This window comes from Myodes glareolus, chromosome 14, assembly GCF_982192425.1.
Source record: "Myodes glareolus chromosome 14, mMyoGla1.1, whole genome shotgun sequence".
Classification (NCBI taxonomy): Eukaryota; Metazoa; Chordata; class Mammalia; order Rodentia; family Cricetidae; genus Myodes; species Myodes glareolus.
Window position 1 is genome coordinate 54,460,371 of NC_142039.1, and position 23,379 is coordinate 54,483,749.

Consider the following 23,379-nt stretch of genomic DNA (forward strand, 5'->3'; position numbering starts at 1 on the left):
AGGGCGGTACGGCACGGAGCGGAATTGCGTGTGACTACTTCCGGCGCTGAACTTCCGGCATTGAGCTCGCCGGTGGCGTGTTTACAGAAGTTGTATCTCCTGTCACTCCGCAGCACCTGGTTGCTGCTTTGGACCTGGAGGTTGCCGAGCGTTTTGTGTGAGGCGGGACTCGCGGAGACGCCGTTGGGTTCGCCAGGTGAAAAGCCGTCTCTTCCGCTCGCGGCCGCCTCTCTCGCCATGGACTGCCGTCGGGATAGGATGGTCGCGGTAGTGCCCGGACAGTTCGACGACGCGGATGCATCAGACAGGTAGGCGGCCGGAGACCACACACGGACTCCTTAGGCTCCACCAGCTCCGCAGTCCTCTCGGGGAGCTGACGCCTGACGGGTCTGGACTGTGGTTTCCTCAGGGTCTGTCCTTACAGCTGGGAGGATCGTGAGAACTTCTTGTCAAGGGAGTCTGAGTTCCAGAATGATTGACAGAGAAGCAGAGTTGGAGATAATTGAGAATCGTAGGGCTCTCCCAACTCCCACATACAGGGTTCCACATAGACTGAGCAGACATTTGTCTTCACTGGAGAGGTGATGGACAAGACAAACCAAGTCTCTGCTGTGTGTTTGGAAGGGAGAGCAGACGCAGATAGTTTCAGTGAGACGGATATCTTGGGCAGGAAAGAGCCACATTTAATAGCTCGGAAGACCGCTCGCCTAATAGATGGGGCTCGGATTCCATCTCCAATACTAAAACCACACATACACACAAAGTCCAGATTAATTGACTAGAAGAAGCAGAGGAGAAACGACGTTTGTGGCCAAGTGGCCAAGTGAAGGCCCTGCGGTGGATTTCTCTTGGCTGTAAATACAAAAGCGAGGGGCCAGAGCCTAGAGCACAGCGGGGAGAACTGAGGCGGGAAGGGAGACCAGCCAGGTAGAGCCTCACAGGTGCCTGAGAGGAGTCGAGATACTGACTGTTCAGGTTTTATAAGCCCAGAGGAAGGCGTTTAGCAGATCCAGGGAGTCATTTGGTTTATGAATTAAAGGGACTGATCAGTTCTGTAAAAGATGTTCTTAGAGAGTAAGAGTGGAGCCGAAAGCCGGGCGGTGGTGGCTCAGACCTTTAATCCGAGCGCTCGGGAGGCAGCGGCAGGCGGATCTGTGAGTTTGAGGCCAACCTGGACTACAAGAGCTAGTTCCAGAACAGGCTCTAAAACTACAGAAAAACCCTGTCTCGAAAAACAAACAAACAAACAAAAAGAGTGGAACAGAGAACCAATTAAAACAAACAAAAAAACCCAGGTTCAAACATGGTGCCCCTAAGCTGTGGCCATAGGATGATTTTGCAGTAGCAGTGTCGAGGTTTTGTGGTTGAGTTGACCGTGTGGTCTGATGAAAGCAGTGAGGGAAAACTTCCCATTAAAAAGAAAAGAAAATTAAATATAGTCATTTTGAAGCAACAGAGGATTTTGTGTATTTTATGTCATGTAGATGTTATTCATCAATTGATAGTGATATTGATAAATATAATATGGACCATGCTGTGTGTCAAATCTAGTGTTAGCTACCGTTTTGATTGACAAAAAAGGTTAGGGGAAGCTGGTATTAATAATGAGGCAAATTGTTTGTGTTAAAGTTGAATGGTGAATATTGCAAAGGAGAAAGGAGTAAACAGTAACATATAGTAAGTTAGTAGAGGATGTGTGGGGATTAGCTAGAGAAATTAGAGAGCTCCAGTCTTCTGGTTCCAGATCCTCTCACAGGAATTCTTGCTGAAGAGTTTTAGTGGGAAGAAGAAACAGCCTGCTTTGCTGGCCCGTGTGTAATGGTAACGGTGGTGTACCGCTTACCCACTGCCTGCATACACACAGGACGCTGCTGCCACTGCGCCAAAGAGACATGGCAATCTCCAGACACATTTTTGTATGTCACACCTGGGCCCCAGTGGTTATACTAGTGGCATCTGAAGGTAGGTAGAGCCTGGCAGTGCTATCTGTACAAGACATTCTCACAGTAGAGGATTGCCTAGTCGGGACTGAGGACGCCAGGATCGTTTGCACAGTAGTGACTTGAACCTACCATTCTAGGTTATTAGATTAGTTAAGTGAAGGAGTCGTTTATGTTTTATACGTAAATGAAGTCTTAGTAAACTGCAGTTATTTAATGATTGTCTAGCTTTTTCCTACTCATGCCCATAGGCACTTGAGGCCCAGTGAGCTGTAGCCAGTTAATACATTGGAATTGATAACTGAATTTATTTCTTTAAAAAAAATACAAGGGGCCAGGTGTGATGACAGTGCCTTCAATCCCAGTACCCTGGAAGCAGAGGCAGTGGCTCTCTGAATTCAAGGCCAGTCCTGTCTACATTGTTTGTTTCAGGCCAGCCAGAGCCACACAATGAAACTCTGTCTCTAAATAAATAAATAAATATGATATAGAGTGCTTGCCTAGAAAGGACACAGCTCTGGGTTCAGTCCTCAGAACTAGGGGGGGGATAATGGCAATTTTTATAGTCATATGACGTGATACACATCTTTAATCCCAGCACTAGGAAGGCAGTGGCAGGTGGATCTTTGAGTTCAAGCCCAGCCTGGTCTACATAGCAAGTTCCAGGCTCTGGCTACATGATGAGACACTTGTCTTTTAATGTCTTTTAAGAAAAGGAGTGGGGATATCAGTTCACTAACTTACTTCATGTCATCCTTGCCGGAAACCCATGCTAATGTTGGTATTGCTCCTGTTGTATTGTGTGATGCTGACTTGAGCATTATGTCTTTAACTAGTACATAGTATCAGTTGTTTTATGTGATTACTGGCCTGCTCTTTGCATGAAAGGTCAAAGCTGGTTACAATTGTATTGAATTTGGTGGTAGATGTGTTTTGTTTGGGATGCACAAAATTTTATAAAAATTGAGCCTGGCTCTGGGTGTAGTGGTGCACTCCTTTAATTCCAGCATTTAGGAGGCAGAGACAGGAGGATCTTTGTGAGTTTGAGGCCAGCCTGGCCTACAAAGTTCCAGCACAGCTGGGGCTACACAGAGAAACCCTGTCTCAGAAAAGGAATAAAAAAAAAAGATGAAGAAGATGAACAGATTAGGAAATTTAAGGGAATCTTTTGAGACTGGGTTTTTCTGTGTAGCTTTGAAGCCTGTCCTGGAATTCACTCTATAGACTAGGTTGGCCTTGAACTCACTAGATCGCTTGCCTCTGCCTCCTGAGTGCTGGGATTAAAGGCATGTGCCATGTGCCACCATTGCCCAGCATGTAAGGGAACCTTTAGGACTGTATGTGGATGGTTTTCTCCTTAGAGAATGTATAAATATGCCAGAACATTTTTATGTCTAGTGAAAGCATGGAAGTGAAGTCAATTCAAGCAAAAGACGACATGCTACTTCAGAACCTTCAGAATGAGGTGACAGAAGTGAAGGATGAAGGTGAGATCGATGAGGAAGACAACTATGATTATGACAGTGATTGGTACTGGGATGATGGAACTGGAAAACTCACCAAGGGTTGTACCGGGAATGGAGGCAGTAACCCTCAGGTATGGAAGTCATTCTGTGAATCTGCTTATATTGTGTGTGTGTTAGCATGCATGTGTGTGTTGGGGGGCGTGGGGCGACAGATAGCTTTCTCTTTAGTTCTCTATCTTTGGTGAAATTTCAGGTATTTTCGGCTTCGATTATGATATGTATGCATGCTGAATGTTAGCTGTTACTTTTGGTTGCTGATGATTATAACAGTTAAATTGCTGTGTTGGGGGTGCAGTGCATGTTATAATTTATTTTAAAATGATGGGAAGGAGAAACTCCATACAACAGAGCTCACATAGGAGTTTATTGGAAGAGGAGAGATAAGGGGGCAGAGTGGGGAGCAGAGACCGGTTCCTGGGGACAAGAGTGGCGGAAGAGAGACAGACGGGAGGTAGCGGTGCTCTTAGTGGCTACAGATGCCTGAATACTAACAGTGCATTGTTGGAACACTTGCATGTCGCATCCCAGCATGACAAAAATAGATCCGTTAGTCAGACATGTATAGGATAGGAAACATGGATTGAATTTTATTTATTGTGGTTGTAGGGATCAAACCAAGGGCAAGTATCATACTACTAATCTATATCCCAAGGCCAAAAGTTATTTTAAAAGTAAAAGGGGCTGAAGAAATGACTTAGTGGTTTAGAGCATGCATTACTTTTGCAGAGGACCTGGGTTCAATTCCTTTAACCTACATGGCAGCTCACAATCCTCTATATAACTCCACTTCTGACGGATCCACTGCCCTCTTCTGACCTCTGTGGGCACCAGACACATGCAGTGCATATACATGCATGTAGGTGAAACGTTCATACATAAAAAATAAGATAACTAAATCTTAAAAAATTGTATTAAATTTCACAGAAAAATTTTTAAAGATTTATTTATTTATTGTATTTATAGAGTTCTGCCTGTCTTTTTAAGCTTTTTACCCTAAGCTTTTAATCTTTTAAGCTCTTTACAAATAAGACAACCCAGTCTCGAGTTTCATGCTTAGATGCAGTAAAGCTGAGTCAGCAGTTATTCAGAGCCCTTTATATCTGTGCTGCATTTTCTGAGTGTTTGGTGTTGTTTCTGCTTCTCTTTGGCATCATTTAAGGTCATGCAGTACACCAATATAAGTGCTGGCTGAGGCTCTTTCCCCTTTTCCTTTCTTGAGGTGTCAGGTTTATATAGTTACTAGAATGAACTTAATGTTATCCTTAGCTCTTTATTAAACACTTTGAATGTAAATGAATATTCTCAAGTATCAAATCTATAAACCAATTGAATAAAAAATAAATCTAACCTAATTATTCATAATAACAAAAAATACATTGAAGGGAAATAAATAACATGTGACCTCTGTTCTAGTTAGTAACCTTAGCCTTCTCTTAGAAATGCCTTACTTTTTTATGTGTATGTGTGTTTTGTCTGCATATATATCGATACACCATGTGCATGCAGTTCACAAAATGCCCCAGGAATCCAGAAAAGGGTTTTGAATCCCCTGGACTAAAGTTATAGACGGTTGTAAGCTGTCACATGGGTACTGGGCATTGAATCCATTCTGGAAGAGCAGCCAGTGCTCTTAACTGCTGAGCTATCTTCTCCAGCTATAAAAACCTTAAAAAAAAAGTCTTAGAATATGTTTCTTAGTGTGCTCTTGTGTGTAATGATGCTTTAATAACTAATTGAACTGGGGAAGGGGAGATGATGGTTCAGCAGGTAAATTCACTTGATGCCACGCCTGACAACTTGAGTTCAATTCCTGGGGTCATCAGGGTGGAAGAAGATCAGCTGTTAAAAGTTGTCCTCTGACCTCCATATGTGTGGTGCCCCTCCCCCAAAAATATTTTTAAAAATGGCTAAGGGAATAAACAATGTAATTGTGATCCTTAGGCTTGAATTTATAACTAATCCTATTTTAAATTAATTTCTTATAGGCAAATCGTCAGACTTCTAACTACAATTCTGCCAAAATGTCTACGCCAATTGACAAGTCCTTGCAAAAATTTGAAAATAAAATCAATCTAAGTAAGTTCTTAAGAGATACATTGCCTATCTGGGGAATGGTGATGCATGTCTTCAATTCCAGCACTCTGAAGGCAGAGGCAGGCACATCTCTGAATTTGAGGCCAGCCTGGACTACAGAGCGAGTTCCAGGACAACCAGAACTATACAGAGAAACCTTGTCTCAAAAACGTGAACAAACAAACGTTACATAATTGGGCTATGAAAAGATTTTTCCAAATACTGTTGGCTCAAGAAGTAGATGTATCAACTTAGTGATAGAGCCGAATGAAGAAAAGTAACTTTTAGTGACTTAAAGATGTCTTAATTCATATTTTCTTGCTTCTCTTTTTTTATCTGCTGTGGTAGGAATATGAAATTTCAGATACTCATTACAATTCTTACCTGTTCTGCATTTATTAAGACAGCCTAAAAATGCTGTTTTGTTTGGTTAGAGACTTTATGATGAACAAGCCAGCCCAGTTTGAACTATATTGCTTTAAAAATGCAAGGCCTTCATTTTCTCCTTGTGCCATCTTGACTCTAAACCAACCCAGTGTCTCTCATGTACACGGTCCAAAAATATCAGATTAATGTATGTAAGTATTTCACAATTGTGATATGCCTCTAACTTGAAAAGAAACTGAAGTTTTCATAGTTAAACTTTGAACTCAGATATTTGTGTTATTTATACTGTACAAAATATAAGTATCTGAGATTTAATATGTAGATCCAGTGCTTTTGAGTATTGTCTGTATCTAGAATTTTAGAATTCTGACTCAAAAATCACATCTATAGTGCCGCAAGTAATCACTGTGAAGACAATATCTTAATTTGTTGCTTGTCTCATAAGTAAAATCTATTTTAATTCTATTAAGAAACTATATGGAAAGGGGAAGGTAGAGGGAGAAGTATCCTGCTCAGAGACTATTATTGTCTTTTTGCCTTTTGTATTATTTACATTGTGATTTTTTTTGTATTTTTAGATAAACTGAATATTACTGATTCTGTCATAAATAAAGTCACCGTAAAATCTAGACAAAAAGAAGCAGAATCGTAAGTAATGTTTTCATGAGAAGCATGGTTGGTGAAGCCTGATTTCCTGACTGAGCAGCACAGTTGTTCTGTAAAGGATGATTATGTGCTCTCATTTATTAGCATATGCTTTTGTAAATCTAATTTTTTTTTTTCCAAGACAGGGCTTCTCTGTTGCTTTGGAGCCTGTCCCGGAACTAGCTCTTGTATACCAGGTTGGCCTTGAACTCACAGAGATCCGCCTGCCTCTGCCTCCTGGTGTGCCACCACCACCTGGCATGTAAACTTAAATGAATCTTAAGTAGTAAAAGTACAATCGTATGAAGTCCGTAAATATGTTTTCATAAGGATAAGTGTTTGTAGATTCCAGTTTAGAGTAAGACCTGGATGATTCTCTCATGTGCTAATAACTGGGGTGACCATTGCAGGATAGAATATAATATTAATCCAGTAACAATGTTAAAACTGAACATGAAAATCAGCTTCCCTCTGGTTTATTTCTGTGTCCACGGAGATAGTTACTTTCTGAGTGACACTTGTACTTGGTATTTCATTGGCCTGTCTGTCTGACTCCTTGTGTTTGAACCCTTGTTAGTGTAGGTTAGTGTGTTGGATTGGGTTATCTCGTATATGAGCTGAATCAAATCAAGAGTCCGTCTTTGGCCAGGCGGTGGTGGCGCACACCTTTAATCCCTTTGGAGCCTGTCCTAGAACTCTCTCTGTAGACCAGGCTGGCCTCGAACTCACAGAGATCCACCTTCCTCTGCCTCCCGAGTGCTGGGATTAAAGGCATGTGCTACCACCGCCCGGCTACTCACAAATTCTTATTCCCTTACCTCTTCCTCATTCTTTATCTCTTCTCCCCTCTTTCCCTCCCCTCCCCTCCTCTCCCTTTCCTCTGCAAGCATATGTGAAATATATTATATATTACATATATAGCATTATATATGCACACATATATTTGTGTGTGCATATGTGTGCGTGCACATATCTTACGTGTGGGCTCATATGTGAGTGTATGTGACTAAGGATAAAAATGAAAATGGTCCAACAGAAAATTATAAATTGGATTTAAAGCATGAGATTTGTTATTTCTTGATTGCATGGTTCTTGAGTGAGCTTTGTAGATGACGTTTCCTGTGGAAATATCAGAAGTCCTGGGAGATGGTGGGGAGAGGGGGCCATAAAAGTGCTTGTCATGCAAACTTAAAACCAGAGTTTGGTCCCTGATGGTGGAAGGAGGAATCTAACTCCCAAACTTCGCTTCTGACCACCATATACAGGGTGGCAATCTCTTATCTACACTTTATTCACATATAAGAATAATAAATGGAAAAATAAAAACTTTAAAATGAATAGAAATAACAAAAGATTGTGCATGCCTGCTAAGGAGAATTGACTCACGTGCTCAGAACTGAAGTTTTATTGAGTAGAAGTGTTTATATCAAGTTAGGATGAAAAATTCTTACGAAAAATTCCTTAAGAATTGTCACAGAATCGTGTCCATTGAGAAGTCTGATTCTGACTTCTCACTGAGTTTTGACTGTCTTTGTTTTTGCTTAGGTGTCGCATTAAAGATAAGTCCGATAGAGCAACCGTGGAACAGGTATGCTTGACATGTGCTGTATGGTTTGAAGTTAGCATTTCTTTGTTCTCTGAAGTGTGTCTTGTTTTTAACTTCCTTACTTGGTGTTAGTCTCACCTAAAATGACCTCTGAGTAAACAGTTTCAAGTTTAGTGATCGACATTTTGCTGTATAATAGGACCCCTAGTGGATAAAGAGAGCCATGGTCCTTCCATAACCCTTGAAGCTACAGTGCTTCCCCCTTCTCAGAGGTTTGGAAAGCAGAGACTGTCAGACCAGAATCTTTTAAAGCAGCATCTATAGGAATTGTATTCTCTTTTCCATTAAATAGGTTGGATATCTGCTGTGAAATAGGTTGAGTACCTACCTACCATGCATCTGGGGCATATATAGATGGAGGTGGGCGGAAGAGCAGTACCTTCAAATGTCTAATTAGAGACCTCTTTCTTACATGTGCTTTATTCTTTGGAAAGGGTGAGGTGCTAGTCCCGAATTTCTTATGGCCAGCAGGATGTGATGATGTAATTGAAACTTACTTTCATGTGTGTGTATGTGTGTGTGTGTGTGAGAGAGAGAGAGAGAGAGAGAGAGACAGAGGCAGAGACAGAGACAGAGAGACAGACACAGACAGATACTCTCTGTAGTCCTTGCTGGCCTGAAACTTGCTATTTAGACTATGATACCCTCAAACTCACAGAGATATGCCAGCTTCTTGCCTCCTGAGTGCTGGGATTAACAGTATATATCTCTTGATTTAGACTTTTGATGTGAAGAAAATGATTTTTTTTTAAAAAAGTTGAGATTATTATTATTGCTACCTTACTTGGGCTCTCTTTTACCCATGTTTATGTACTTTTCCACATTCTGACATAGCAACTTATTGACATAGCAGCTTATTGACCTGTTGCTTCTTGACTTAAGATTTAAGCACCCCTCTGTCCTGTACCCCCAAGGAAGTAAAGGCTAATCTGCAGTCTAGAACCAGTTCGTGGAACTGAAGAATTATTGGATATGAAAGAGCTATTTATAATGTTAGCTAATTGTATGTTGTGCTGGTTAGTTTTTTTTTCTTCACTTGCTACAAACTAGAGTCACCTGGGAAAAGGGAACCTTCAGTGAGGAATTGCCTCCATCAGGTTGGCTTTGTAGACAAGTCTGTTTGCAAGCCCGCTGTGTATGGTGCCACCCCTGAATAAGTAATCCTGGGTTGTAAAACCATGCAAGCTAAGCAATCTTTGGAAAGCAAGCCAGTCAGCAGCTTTCCTCCATGGTTTCTGCCTTAGTTCCTACATCGTGTTCCTGTCCTGATTTTCCTCAGCGGTGAACTGTTTTCTGGAAGTGTAAGATGAGATAACCCTTTTTCTCCCCAAGTTGTTTTGGTCATAGTGTTTATCACAGCAATAGAAACCAAACTGAAATGTGTGTATGTGCATGATGGGAGAGGCTGTCCCTGTGCAATGGTGCCTGTATGGAGGTCATAGGGCAACTGGGGTTGGTTCTATCCCTCCACCTTTATGTGGGTGGGTTCTGGGTGGCAGGTACCTTTCACTGGGCCATCTTGATCACCCTGGGTATGTACTTTAATTGTCCTATAGTTTATTATAATTTATTATTATCACTGAAGCCACCTTGATCACCCTGGTGATTATTGTCCTATAATTTATTTTGTCTGATTTGTTTTCAGGACTGTACTTAAAAACAAACAAACTAAAAAAACCTTTTCTTTTTAGGTTTTGGATCCTAGGACAAGAATGATTTTATTCAAGATGTTGGATAAAAAAGACATATCAGAGATACATGGCTGTATTAGCACCGGAAAAGAAGTGAGCTTGTGTTGGGATGGCAGTGTTTTCATGTTAGTTTTTGTATTTCAAATACCAGGGAAAACTAAGGCACTTTTAATTTGTGCCTTTAAAAAGAAAGGAAAGCTGAGCAATGTGACACACACCTTTGATCCCATTACTCAAGAGGCAGAGGCAGGTAGATCTCTGTGAGTTCCAGGGTAGCATGGTATACATAGTAAATTCCAGGCCAGTTGGAGCTACATAGAGAAATCTTGTCTCAAAAAAGAAAGAAAGCTACACACACCAGATAGTTTATTAACAATATTTCTAGAAATTATGTTGCTTGATAGTTAGTTGATATGAAATTGTTTGTGTACTTTACCCTGATCACTATATTGTATCGCTGAGACTGTGCTCAGCAGTGAGCTTCAATTTTCAAAGATCACAGTGGTCCTGAGTTCCCTTTAATATTGCTATTAATGAATGAAAGTTGTTGATTCATTGCTGTGAGCCAGTCTTTCATGTTCCTTTATTTGCAAGTTCAGAAGAAGACAAGTGTGACTTTTAAAAAACAATATATTAGTTACTTTTCTATTGCTATAATAAAATCCATAACCAAGAATATCTTAAGGAAGAAAGTTTATTTTGGTTTAGGGTTCCAGATGATTAGAGTCCTTAATGGCAGGGAGGAGGCATGGCAGGCAGCGAATGGGAAGTAGAGAGTGAACTAGAAGTGGGCCCAGGCTGCTAATCCTCCAAGCCTGCCTCCAGCAACATTCTATATCAGCTTCCTAAAAGTTCTAGAAGCTCCACAAACAGCACCATCAATGGGACCAGTGTTCAAATCCATGAGTGTACAGAGGTCATTTCTTGTTCAAACCATCACAATTAGCAGTTCATTCTGTGGGAATTAATTAGATCTAAAAAATTTTTATTAGAGATAAATGTGTGAAACCAATTACACTGAAATTGGACTTTTCTATCTGCAGTATGCCTCATGTAACAATAGTTTACATTCAGAGAAATGAGTCATTAAGCAGTTTCCTGTAGTAGAAAACCTAAGGTGTCTATGACATCACTATAGGTAATGAAGTCTTATGGAACCCCTCTGGTATATGGGGCCCATCATTGACCAGAACATAATATGTTGGCATAAGAATGTATGCCAGAGGTATAGTTATTATGATAGAGTGTTTATATTTTAATCCACACCTTCCAGAGATGCAAGTGATGCAGATGTTGTTTCAGTTTGTTTTTGAGGTTAAAATCAACTGGAAAACTGATATTAGTTATTTAACACATGCTTAATTTCCTTTGTTTTTGCTTAAAATAGGCTAATGTATACTATGCTACCACAGACAGTGGAGAGAGCAGAGCAATCAAAATATACAAAACTTCTATTTTGGTGTTCAAAGATCGTGATAAGTATGTAACCGGAGAATTTAGGTGAGTCCAGGTTCTTGAATTGCTTTTTCCTCAAGTGCTAAAATAGTATAATGCAGTGATTAAAGTAACACATGTTTGCTTGCTCCAGATTTCGTCGTGGCTATTGTAAAGGAAACCCTAGAAAAATGGTGAAGACATGGGCAGAAAAGGAAATGAGGAATTTATCCAGGTGAGTGGTGGTGCATGGTTTGGAGGGGGTGCACGTGCTTAACAGTGTCTGTCTGTGTATCTGTGTCCTGCCCTTTCCAAGCAGAGGGGGAGTCATTAGACCATGGAGCTCTCTATTCCATATGCTTAACTAAGCAGAAGAATTCTGCTTTCTGAAGAGTCTGAGGCCATGCGAAAGCATGTAGAGTTTGTTCTGAAGATGAGGCGTTTACAGGAATTCAGACAGTAGTTAGTGACACGGTGATGACAATTCCGTCATATAAAAATTATAGGAATTTTAACTAGATTTTATCAGGCCCTAAGCTCTTTGGCTAATCACTTGCTTTTCTTACTTAGTCCAATTTGGGACACAATCATGTAGTCATTTTGCCATAACTACAGTAAAAAAGGACACTTGCCTAGTTTTCTCAAAAGTTGTGAGAATGCTAGAAAGGTTTATCCTTTCTAGCATTTTTTAATTGTTATATATAAGTATAATCTGCTGTTAAGCTGGTGCAATTTGTTTTGGAAGTCCTTTGAAATCTTCCTACATCCTAGTTAGCCACTAGGCGTTTGTCCAGTGATTTTATTTTTGAGATTAGTAAACTCAAAAGATAATTGTTGACATAGTTGCTATGCCTTATCAATTCTAAGATGTACATTTTTTTTTCATAGTTTAACATTTTTAGAAATGGATTGGGTGTCACAGGCTATGGGATTTAATTGTTTATCAGTGTTTTGATGTTCTTGGTAGCACACCATACTGCCACTGAAAACCATTGGTTTATGAAAGCGATCTAGTTGAGAGGACTGGGTACTGCTTCCTAACAGAGTATTCATGCCATGGTCTGTAGCTGCTGTAATTTGCTTATATGTCTTTTGACTTTCCAGTTTTCCTTTTATCTACGTCACAGGCTAACAACAGCAAACATACCATGTCCTAAACCAATCAAGCTAAGAAGTCATGTTCTTCTCATGGGCTTCATTGGCAAAGATGACATGTAAGTATATGGAAGGTCAAAGAATTTTATGGTGAAACTGTATTTTAAGTCCTGTGAGCTATGTACTGGATTAAGTATTTCCCGTAGTTCTTCCAGGAGTCTTTCCTACTGTGTGCACACAACTGTTATGATTTACCATTGTGAAGCTTCACAGTACTTCAGAATAACAAAGTTAACCTTGTTTCTGAGGTTTGTTTAGTTTATTAAAGTGCTGGAAAGTACCTGTAATTGCCAGTGTTTTGGAGTGGTGTGCATTACTCCATAGTCAGTTCACATGACAAATTACAATAAGAGGTGCATGTAACTATAGAATAAGACAAGAAAACTTGATCTTAATAATTTTATTGTTCTTTTTTTTACTTGAGGCCTGCACCACTTTTGAAAAATGTCCATTTGTCAGAATCGAAGGCCCGGGAGTTGTACCTGCAAGTCATTCAGTACATGAGGAAAATGTATCAGGACGCTAGACTTGTCCATGCGGATCTCAGTGAATTCAACATGCTGTGAGTGTGGTTTGCTTCCAGGAAAGTTCTACTTCATTATGGCATGTCTTTCAAAAAGTCCAAATCGATAAAGTCATGCTGTATCCTGTTGGTTTCCCATGGCAGGAATTAAGATGTGGTCACTGTCTTCAGTCACCTTAGTCACAGAGTAGACCACTGGGAAGGACTGAGGTTGTAGCTTGGTTGGTAGAACAAGTGTCTACAATGTGTGTGGGAGGTGTTGGATTTCATCCCCAGCACTACAGGGTGTCAGCAGAGGGGGTGCATTTTTAGCCGACTTAATGGGCTTTGAAATTTTCTTAGTTTTCATCTTTATATTAGTCAAGATAACCCTTTCTTACCTGCCATAGTCATTATGAATTACTTAAGGTGAATGTTTTTGGTTTTTTTAAAACTAGATATGGTAGTGCATGCCTGTTATGTCAGCGCTTGTGATGCTGAGGCAAGAAGACTAAGAGTTTGAGTTCAAAACAAAGAACAGAATCAATTTATTTTATTTTATTTTTTTCTATTTTGGAGACAGGGTCTCTCTACGTAGCTTGGCTGTACTAGAACTCACTTTGTAGATCAGGCTGGCCTCGAACTCTACCTCACGAGGGTTGGGATTAATGTGCTGGGTGTGTGTACTACAACCTAAAAATGTATAGTCTAGGTTAGTCTTGAGTTCTGACCTAATCTTCTCAGCTTTGCCTCCTTCAGCAAATTCTTCCATTGTGTGCCACCACAACCAGCTTCAGAATAGATTTTAAAAAAACCAAAAAACAAAAATATAATAGTAACTTGTAATCTTGTTCTTACTGCGTACCAGGTACCATGGTGGAGATGTGTACATCATTGATGTTTCTCAGTCTGTGGAGCATGATCACCCACATGCATTGGAGTTCTTGAGAAAAGACTGTGCGAATGTCAATGGTGAGTAGAAAGTGGGATTTCCTGATAGCATCTATGCGTGTGTGCATAGCATAAGGTCTTGTCACTCGGAGTAGGAATGTAGCCTGGCATTAGAACACTGTGCTTGCCTCTCTCGTGGAAAACCTTGCATTTGATCCCCAGCACTGACAAACAAGTCCTGTTTAATTGTCCAGTGCAGTGCCACTTAGACCATTGGCTGGAGACGGTGCATTCTTCTTCCTTTTCCTGTTCACTAGTTGGGGTAGTAACTATTCCCCTTGCAGAGCTGTAGGTAATGTTTTTCTTCTGACAGATTTCTTTTTCAAGTATGCTGTCGCTGTGATGACTGTTCGGGAGCTCTTCGAGTTTGTTACGGACCCTTCCATCACCCGTGAGAACATGGATGCTTATCTTGAAAAGGTAGGCTGGGCTGAGGAGAGGAGGAAGTATGACTTGTCTTTGTGCGCACATCTGAGGGATTGGGTTACTTAGTGTAATTATTCATTTCCAGAACTTGTTAGCACTTCTCATCTCACAGTGAAATTAGAAACAGCAAAGATGTCAGTAATGCCAGGTTTCTTGACTTTACTCAACTGACAGGGTTACAGAGATTGTCAACTTCCATGACTGTTAGTAAGAAAATTGCCAGGTTGTGTGGCAAAATATGCATGGCATTAAGTACTAAGCATTGAATACTGTGCACACCATTAGTTTTCTTAAATCATCAAACATTGAACCTGTGCTCCCCCTGCCCCCCAGCTCCTGAAAACTACCATTCTGGTGTCATTGAGCTACTCTTGATACTGCTAATAAGTGCAATCACGTACTGTTTGTCCTTTTTTTTAAGTTTAAAATTTTTCACTTTTTATTTGCATGTATATATGTGTGTTAGTGTGATTGTGTGCTACATGTGTGTGGATGCCAAAGGAGGCCCAAAGAAGGTATTGGATCCCCTGGAGCTGGACTTACAGGTGGTTATGAGCCACCTGAAGTGAGTGTTGGGAACCAAACTCAGGTCCTTTGGAAGAGATGCCAGCACTCTTAACTATTGAGCCACCTCTCAGCTCTTTGTAGCTGGCTTATTCTACTTACCGTGCTCAGTGTTCATCTGTGTTCTAGTGTGTGCGATAATACTCTATTGTGTGGACCATAATTTGTCTATTTTCTCATCCGTCAGTGGGCATTTGGGCTCTACCACGTTTCAGTTGTCAGGAATAATACAGGTGAGAATATGAGCATACAAATATCTCTGAGTTTTGAGGGCCTGCTGTTGACTGCTGTTTGCAGTTATGCTGACACTGTGCAAGGCTTCCAGTTGCTCTGTATCCTGGCTGCACTGATTGTCCTCTCATCTTGTCCTTACCCGTCCTAAGGGGTGTAAGGTGGCATCTTATTATGAATGTGTTGAATGTTTCTCTAATGAGTGACACTAAATATCTTCTTAGGTTTCTCTTGGAGAAATGCCTGTTCCATACTTTCCCTTCTTTAAGTAGATTGTTTGTCTTCTGAACCCTGCCTGTTTCCTTTTCATCAATCCTGAGCTGCAGCATTTTCTTCTGCCAGTGCATTGCCTTTTCCCCCGCTCCTGTTGAGTGTACCGTTTTGTCCCTAAACAAAAGTTTTATATTTTGATATAGTCCGTTTATCTCTTGTTATTCTTGGCACTTCTGAGTCAGGGTTTTCATGCTTCCCCTTTCCCTTGGAGTGCCTTTTCATCTTGCTTTGCCTGGTGAATATTAAAACTCAGGTCAGAAAGCTATCTCAAGGGAAAAATCAGGATAAACACTGTTTTCAGGGGTATTGTTTTCTCTTAATTTTTTTTTTTTGAGTCACTGTTTCCTGTATCCAGGCTGCCTCTGTGTATAGCCAAGGATGAATTTGAGTGTGTGATTCTCCTGCCTCTGTCTGCTGAGTTCTGAGATTTTAATTGTGCACCACTACACCCAGTTTATGCGGTACTGGGATCAAACCTGGACTTGGTGTGTGCTGTGCTAGCATTCTTAACAACTGAGCACATCTAAAGCCCTCTTACTTGATTGGTCTCTTTGTGAGGTGTTTGTTTCTTTGAAATAGGTCTTACTCTGTAGCCCAGGCTGACCTGACTTTATACTCCTCCTGCTTCTGCCTGTTAAGTCCTGGGGTCATAGCTGTCCACCCCACCATGTTTGGCAGATTATGAACTCTTGAGGAACAGAAATTTTATTTGTATGTAGTCAGTACCTGATTATGTACTAGACAACTACATGTTGTCTTACGATTTCTATTGCTATGAAGAGACACCCTGACCATGGCAACTCTTACAGAGGGAAACATTTAATTGGGTCTGGCTTATAGTTCAGAGCTTTAGTCCATTATCATCATGGAGGGTAATATGGCAGTACACAGGCGGACGTGGTGCTAGAGATGTAGCTGGTACATCCAGATCGGCAACAGCAGGAACAGACACACTGGGCCTGGCTTGAGCTTCTGAAACCTCTAGGCAACACCCCCAGAGACACACTTTCTAAAACAAGGCTAGACCTACTCCAACAAGGCCACATATCCTAATCCTTCCAAATAATGCCACTCCCTATGAGCTATGGAGGCCATTTTCAATTCAAACCACCAAACATGTATTGACTGAGTAACTTATCAAAGTATTTTTATTCCTAAACCATTAGTATTGAGTCTAATCTATATATTAAAATATAGAGAATAATGTTCTTTCCTTCTGTATATATTTCTAAAAGATACATTTTTATTTTAATTATGTGTACTTGTTTGTATGTGCATGTGTGTGTAGATGCTTATATAGGCCAGAGGCATTAGATGCCCTGGGAGCTGGTGTGACAGACACTGTGAGTTCCCCAATGTGGATGTTGGGAATTGAACTCTGATCCTCTGGAAGAATAATAATGCTCTTAACCAATGAGACACCTCTCTGGCCCTCTGCTGTATGTATTTTAACTAAAGGCTGTTTTATCAGTGAGAAGAATCCTGTATAGGGTCTTCGTCACCTCTGTTTCAGTCAGTGTTTGCCCAAGGGGCTTTCTTGGTGATTTATACTGTAGTGGCATTAGGGCCACATAGTTAGCTTCCTTGGGATTCATTTCACTGACTTTTCAAGAATTAAGAAGTGGTTCATGCCATTAGTGGTTCAATCAATTAGTGGTCACACACCTTTAACCCCAGCACTTGGAAGGCGAATCTCTGAGTTTGAGGTCAGCCAAGGCTATACAGAGAAACCCTTTCTTGAAAAACCAAAAAACAGAAAAAGGAGAAATGATTCATTGTTGGGTCTCAGTTTTTCTCTGATAGAGATTTTTGCTAATAGTTTAAAAATAAGTTTATAAAAAGCTTTGCTTCCTAGTTGTCTTGGCCATGAGTTGGGTGTGGTTATGAGTGATGCCGGCCCTGGCATGCGGGGCTTCGCATAGCCTAGGCTAGTGCTCATGACTGAGCTGCACCCCAGTGCTGATCTTGAAGAACTGGGATGTGGGGCTTCGGATAGCCTAGGTTAGTGCTCACAACTGAGCTGCACCCCAGTGCTGATCTATAGAAGGGGACTGAAGATACGACTAACAGGATTTATTGTTTCTTTTTAAATGGCTGACAAGTCTTTAGTAGAGAGCCAGCCTACATTGTAGAAGCTCGCCTTGAAGTACTTTCAGAAGTGTGAAGACATGACATCTGTTAAGATTAAAAAACAATAGTTCATTACAAAATAGAAAATGTGTCTTTTCTAGGGTGAGGGTAAAGGAAAATAATTTTTTGCTTTTTCTCAAAGGCCATGGAAATAGCATCCCAAAGGACCAAGGAAGAAAAGACTAGCCAAGATCAAGTGGACGAAGAGGTGGGGTTTATTATGTATCCACAGCCTTGGGGAATACTTGGGTTTACTATGGAATTGTGAGATATTCTGTCGTATGTTTGGAGGCAGGGTATTTTCATATAAACCTAGAGCTTGTCTTAGCTTCTTATGTAGTACAGGCTGGCCTCAAACTCACACTCATTCTGCTTTAGCTGCCTGATTGATAGAATGACAGATATGTGCCATCATACCCAGCTAATTCTTGAATTACAGTGTTTTGTATGGTTTTGATTTCGTTGGTAAGGCATGGATTTGATTTTATAGGTACATGGTATATAATTTACATTCAGTCATATTGTTGCACTCAGCAACCTCTTAGCCTGTTATTTAGGTGAAGTTTGGAAAGAGCTTGTGGGGGTACAAGAGTCAAGAAGGAAAAGACTTAATTTGCAAGTATGAATTTTTAAATGACTTACATACTGATTTTATAAATATAACAGACTTTAAATATTGATACTCCGTTAAAAAATAAAATCAAACTAGTCCTAAGAAGTCAAGACATCTTTATTAAGATCCACAGTAGGCTTATTACTATATTTATTATTTTAATTGTAGTTTATTTCACTCAGAAGTTTTGTAGCAGCTGAGTGGTGATGCCCTACATAGTAAGAATATGTGTGTATTCAGTTCTAACAGGCAGGCAGTCCTTGCTAACTGTAACTCCATTCTGTCCTTCCTCTCAGAAGATGCTTTTTGAAATTAGAATATATGGGAGGAATGTTATTCTAAAGATCATTGGGAATAGACTCTTTTTTTTCTTTCTAAGATTAATTGTAAAATTTTATTTTTATTTTATCAAATCGTTTTTAGCTTACCAAATAGCACACACCAGTGTAGACACAAATTGACTGAAAGTCAGTGTTGGAGATGAAATGCAGATTTCTGCATGATTGATAGAACTAGGTAAGAATACTGAAGGAATGCAGGAGTAAAGGAATAATAGTTTAATTTTGCTCTTGTCTATTAGGTGTTCAAGCAAGCATATATTCCCAGAACCTTGAATGAAGTGAAAAATTATGAGAGAGATGTGGATATAATGATGAGGTTGAAGGAAGAAGACATGGCTTTGAATACTCAACAAGATAATGTGAGTAGCTAGGTTTGTCTGTAGAGACAGTTCTAACAAAAGAGGCTGTCCCGATCTTAATCCTGGCTTGGTGCTAGTGAGGTGGTCAGCCCCCTTTGTATAAACATGCTTCCATTCCCAGTGGCTGTAAAGGGAATACTTCTGGATTTAAGAGGGGGTGATGCATTTTCATGTGTTCAGGGAACTATAATTAGTAAAATGATAGATTCACAAGAAGTCTAGGATAAAAATGGCTGTCGTAGATTGATACGCTATGCTTCATTTTCATACACATTTGGAGAGAAAAAATATTTAGATTATTTTAAATTATGTGTGTATGTGGTGGGGGGTATGTGCAGATGAATGAATGCGGGTGTCCTTGGAAGCCAGAGGTGTTGGTTTCTGAAGCTGGAGTTAAGAAGGGGTTGTAAGCCTTCCCACATAGGTGCTGGGAAACACACTTGAGTCCTCTACACGAGCAGAACAAGTTCTTAGCCCCTGTGCATCTCTCCAGTCCCCTTGAAATATTTTTTTAGCATACCAGAAAGTAAATCCTTGAGCCTTTGCAGCCATGTAGAAAAACTTAGCTGGTTATGTAAACCTTTATATAAAGGCATAAGAAGTGGTCACCAGATTTTCATGAATGAAACAAAAGCATTTTAAAAAATGTACTATGTGTGTGAGCGCACACATGCCGTGGTGCCCGTAGGAAGGCCAGGGAACAGCTTTGTCAGATCTCTCTCTCCACCTTTGACTCCTGAGTAGTGTACTCAGGCTTTCACGGCAGGTGCCTTTATCTCTGAGATAGCTCTCTGGCCTAAACGCACTCTAAAATTAAATGTGTTTGTGATCAAATGTACACATCTGTGTATGCATTCAGACCAGAAGAGGGTGTTGGCCTTTGTTACTCTCTGAGCCGTTGGATATAAGTTCTGGGATCCTAATTCTGTCCTCATGATTGAGCAACTTGCACTCTTAACCACTGAGCCATCTTTCTAGCTCCTCGAAAATCCTTTTAGTAATTACCATACATGTAGATATACTAATGAGAGTTGAGTAGGGCTGTTTGTGGAATGGGTAACATTTCACCAAATAAAGTTCAAAGTTAGTGTTTGCTGCCACCTGTTGGGTTGCGAGCTCATCTGAAAACTATTAGACTTAGATTGTATTGGGCCTGTGGGCACACATGGTTGGCACACAAGAACCATGCAGGCAACTTTCAGTGTAACTATGTGATAGATTTAGAGTACATTCTCAGAATCACAGGAGACAGTGTTTAATAGTGCATACCATTGTTAATTTTTATATTTAATCTTTTTTTTCTTTTTTTTTTTTTAAACAAGATTCTATACCAGACTGTCACGGGATTGAAAAAAGATTTGTCAGGAGTCCAGAAGGTATGGAGAATATGTGTTATTATTGCTTTATAATGCATTGTTTTTGAGCATGTGCTTATAAGTATGCCACAGCACATGTGTGATGGGAAGCCGGAAGACGACTTTGGGGAGTTGACCCTCCCTACCTTCTAGGTCTTTGGGATCCTGATGAGCCATCTTGCCAGCCTATGGAAGCTATTTTTAAAAGATACAAAACTTACTGTAATGTGGTATTCGAATTAAATTTGAAAATGAGCCTTTTTTTTTTTTGTCTCTGAATTCTTCTGTTAAAAGTGAAAAATGTAGGCCAGCCTGGTCTACAAGAGCTAGTTCCAAGACAGGCTCCAAAGCTACAGAGAAACCCTGTCTCGAAAAACCAAAAACCAAACAAACAAAAGTGAAATATTTGTCCTTAATCCGGATCTGCATTTGTGTGGGATAATACTGATTACCATACACTTTGTTTTGATAGTTTTTATAATAAGTTTTGGAAATTGTCAGGGCTGGGGAGATGGCTCAGCAGTTAAGAGCTCTTGCTGGTTTTTCAGAGGACCTGTGCTTAGTTACCGTCACTCACCCACTTACCTGTAAGACAGAAAATGGAAAGTTTAAGGTTATCCTGGACTATGTGATGAGATTCTGTTTTGAACAAGAAAAAAGTGAAATAAATGTAAATTTCAGGGATAATGAAACTTTCTCTTGCTTGACTGTTCATTTGATTAGATTAGCTTATTGCTAGTAATGTGGTTCATAGAAAAACAGCTCTAAAGTCACCCAGCTAGATCTTTATTATTATCATTGTCGTCGTCGTCGTCATCATCATCATCATCATCATCATCATCATCATCTGCCTCATATCTTTTCTAAATCACAACTCAGCATCTGGCTTGCTAAAAGCAGCATCAGACTTATGTTATTGATTGAGATCACCTGTATTATCCTAGTAATCAGGCATGTGCCCAGCCTTTGGCAGTGGACCACCTGCGTGCCAGGATAGCAGTGAATATAGCCCCATACATTTGTAGATGTTACAGTGTCAGAAGATTGAATACCTGTGCTAGATCCTTTATTTGTGTGTTCTTGAGTCCTACTGGAGTGAATGGATGTTGTCTGCCTTTCTCCCCAATGTTGATTCTGCTATTTGGATGTTTTGGTGTATCTGGCATACTGATGTAAAATGGTGTATTATCATGTTGACTAACAGATAAGTAACTGTCTCCAAGTAACGTGGTTCTATAATAACTTCAAGGTCCCTGCACTTCTCGAAAGTGAAGTTAAGGAAGAGACTTGTGATTCAGAAGATGCTGGAAGTTCCGAGTGCTCTGACACAGACTCCGAAGAGCAGGGAGATAATGTCCAACGCAAGAAACACACTGCTGACCCTGACATTGATAAAAAGGTTGCTTAAGATCTTCACTTTTTTTTAGGGTGGTGACTTTGAAGCATCAATAATGCCTTGGTTGGTTGGTTGTTTTCCGAGACAAGGTTTCTCTGTGTAGCCCTGGGTATCCTGGAACTAACTCTGTAGACCAGGCTGGCCTCGAACTCATAGAGAGCTACCTGCCTCTGTCTCCCAGTTGCTGGGATTAAAGGTATGGGTTATCACCAAAGGAGATCAATAGTGCCTTTAATTGTAGTTTTCATAACTAAATGTGAACTTTACTTTTGGAGTAAATTAAAGAGTTGGCTGCTATTAGGGGCTTCTTCAGAATCGCACATACAGATGACGTGATGTCTGCCTACTAGAAGCAAATACTTGTTTCTGTCTAATCTTTATTACTTTTAAAATATGGGGCTTGTGAACATGAAGTAACTAACATACAGGATATTGATTTGACTCTGCAATTTCAGCAGAGTTCAAGGATCAGGATGTAGTTTAGTGGTAGATGGGTTGGTGCTATAGTAGGGAGCTGGGGGGGACACACAGACAGAAAAATAATCTGCATATGAAGGCAGGCAGCTATCATCCCAGCACTTGGGAAGCGGAGAGGTGTGTGTGTGTGTGTGTGTGTGTAATAAAAGTCTGGACAGCAAAGTAAGACTGTCTTGAGGGAGTGAAGAAGGCAGAGATTTTTGGGGTGTGGGGTGGGAATGAGGTGAGATGGAAGGCGCCTCAAAGAAAAGTTGTACCCCAAGGTTCACCAGCCTGTAATTGCTATTTTTATGCTACATTTACTTTTATCCTGTTAACGTAAGAATTTTAATTCAGTTCTAATAATAGTTTAAATACTCTGAGTGAATGAAATTTGTTGAGAGTGTGTTGTTTGCTTTTTACAGGAAAGAAAAAAGATGGTCAAGGAAGCCCAGAGAGAGAAGAGGAAAAGTAAAATCCCTAAACATGTGAAAAAAAGAAAAGAAAAAACAGCCAAGGCCAAGAAAGGCAAATAGAATGCAGAGCCGTGTTGTGGACATTCCTCAGCTACTTTCTAAACCTCAGGTAGAAGCTGTGGCTGGAGGACGGCTTCTTGACTGCACCTGAGTCTCTACCATCTCTTCCTTTGGGGACGACTGCAGTGTGGCCGTGTGATTGCCTCAAAAGCCCAAAGCCCACAATGTCGGGATCCAGCCACTAGCTCTGCTTTTAATAGATTAAAGTACTATTTTAATGAAGAACTTTGTACACTTTATTTTTATATATTTTCTCCTGCAAACTTTTTCAAAAGCATCGTAAATATTTAAATGTGATCATCCACAACTTTTATACAAGTGAACATAAAGGCATTTGGACAGACTTGGGAATATTTGTTTTCTTTGTACATGCCGAAGACATGTCTGAAATCAACTGATTACCACGCTGTGACTTTTAGCCTGGAGTTCCACTCGTAAGAGAAGTCATGTGGCCACGATGTTGATGTTCACAGCAGCTCTGTTCTTGTCATATGATCCCACTTCATTTTTAATATGTCTTTTCTAGCTAGACCTCATCTCATCAGCCATTTCACATTCAGCCATTTGTCATGTTCATTTGATCATCTAACATTTAAGGTACTGGGATATATCAGTGAATAAAATAAAATTACTTCCTTTGAATTGTTTGTATTCTTATAGAAAAATAAGTAACATTCTTCAAAGAGGTTATAAATTATATATAGAGAAATAATGCTGAATAACGAGACTGCCTAGGGAGACTGGCCACACAGTGAGATACTTGACAACATACTTGAAGCTGAGTCACAC

General features: G+C 40.2%; 1 protein-coding gene across 1 annotated transcript; it reads left to right on the forward strand.

Annotated features, from left to right (window-relative positions):
* Positions 1-79: 79 nt before the first annotated feature.
* Positions 80-23,232, forward strand: Riok1 (RIO kinase 1). Its single transcript, XM_048424937.3, has 17 exons — positions 80-308; positions 3,339-3,537; positions 5,452-5,542; positions 6,505-6,574; positions 8,117-8,159; positions 9,869-9,961; positions 11,256-11,368; positions 11,457-11,537; positions 12,430-12,516; positions 12,882-13,019; positions 13,828-13,931; positions 14,224-14,330; positions 17,677-17,742; positions 18,728-18,847; positions 20,170-20,223; positions 21,452-21,601; positions 22,480-23,232. The coding sequence occupies exons 1-17, from the start codon at positions 238-240 to the stop codon at positions 22,588-22,590; spliced, it is 1,698 nt and encodes a 565-aa protein (XP_048280894.2). The 5' UTR covers positions 80-237; the 3' UTR covers positions 22,591-23,232.
* The last annotated feature ends 147 nt before the right edge of the window (positions 23,233-23,379 follow it).

Excerpts from the sequence above, each read along its gene's own strand:
- Riok1 (XM_048424937.3), top strand. The coding sequence starts at position 238 with ATGGACTGCCGTCGGGATAGGATGGTCGCGGTAGTGCCCGGACAGTTC. Across the intron at positions 8,160-9,868 it reads ATAGAGCAACCGTGGAACAG|GTTTTGGATCCTAGGACAAG; the intron begins GTATGCTTGACA and ends TTTTCTTTTTAG. Across the intron at positions 9,962-11,255 it reads GTATTAGCACCGGAAAAGAA|GCTAATGTATACTATGCTAC; the intron begins GTGAGCTTGTGT and ends TGCTTAAAATAG.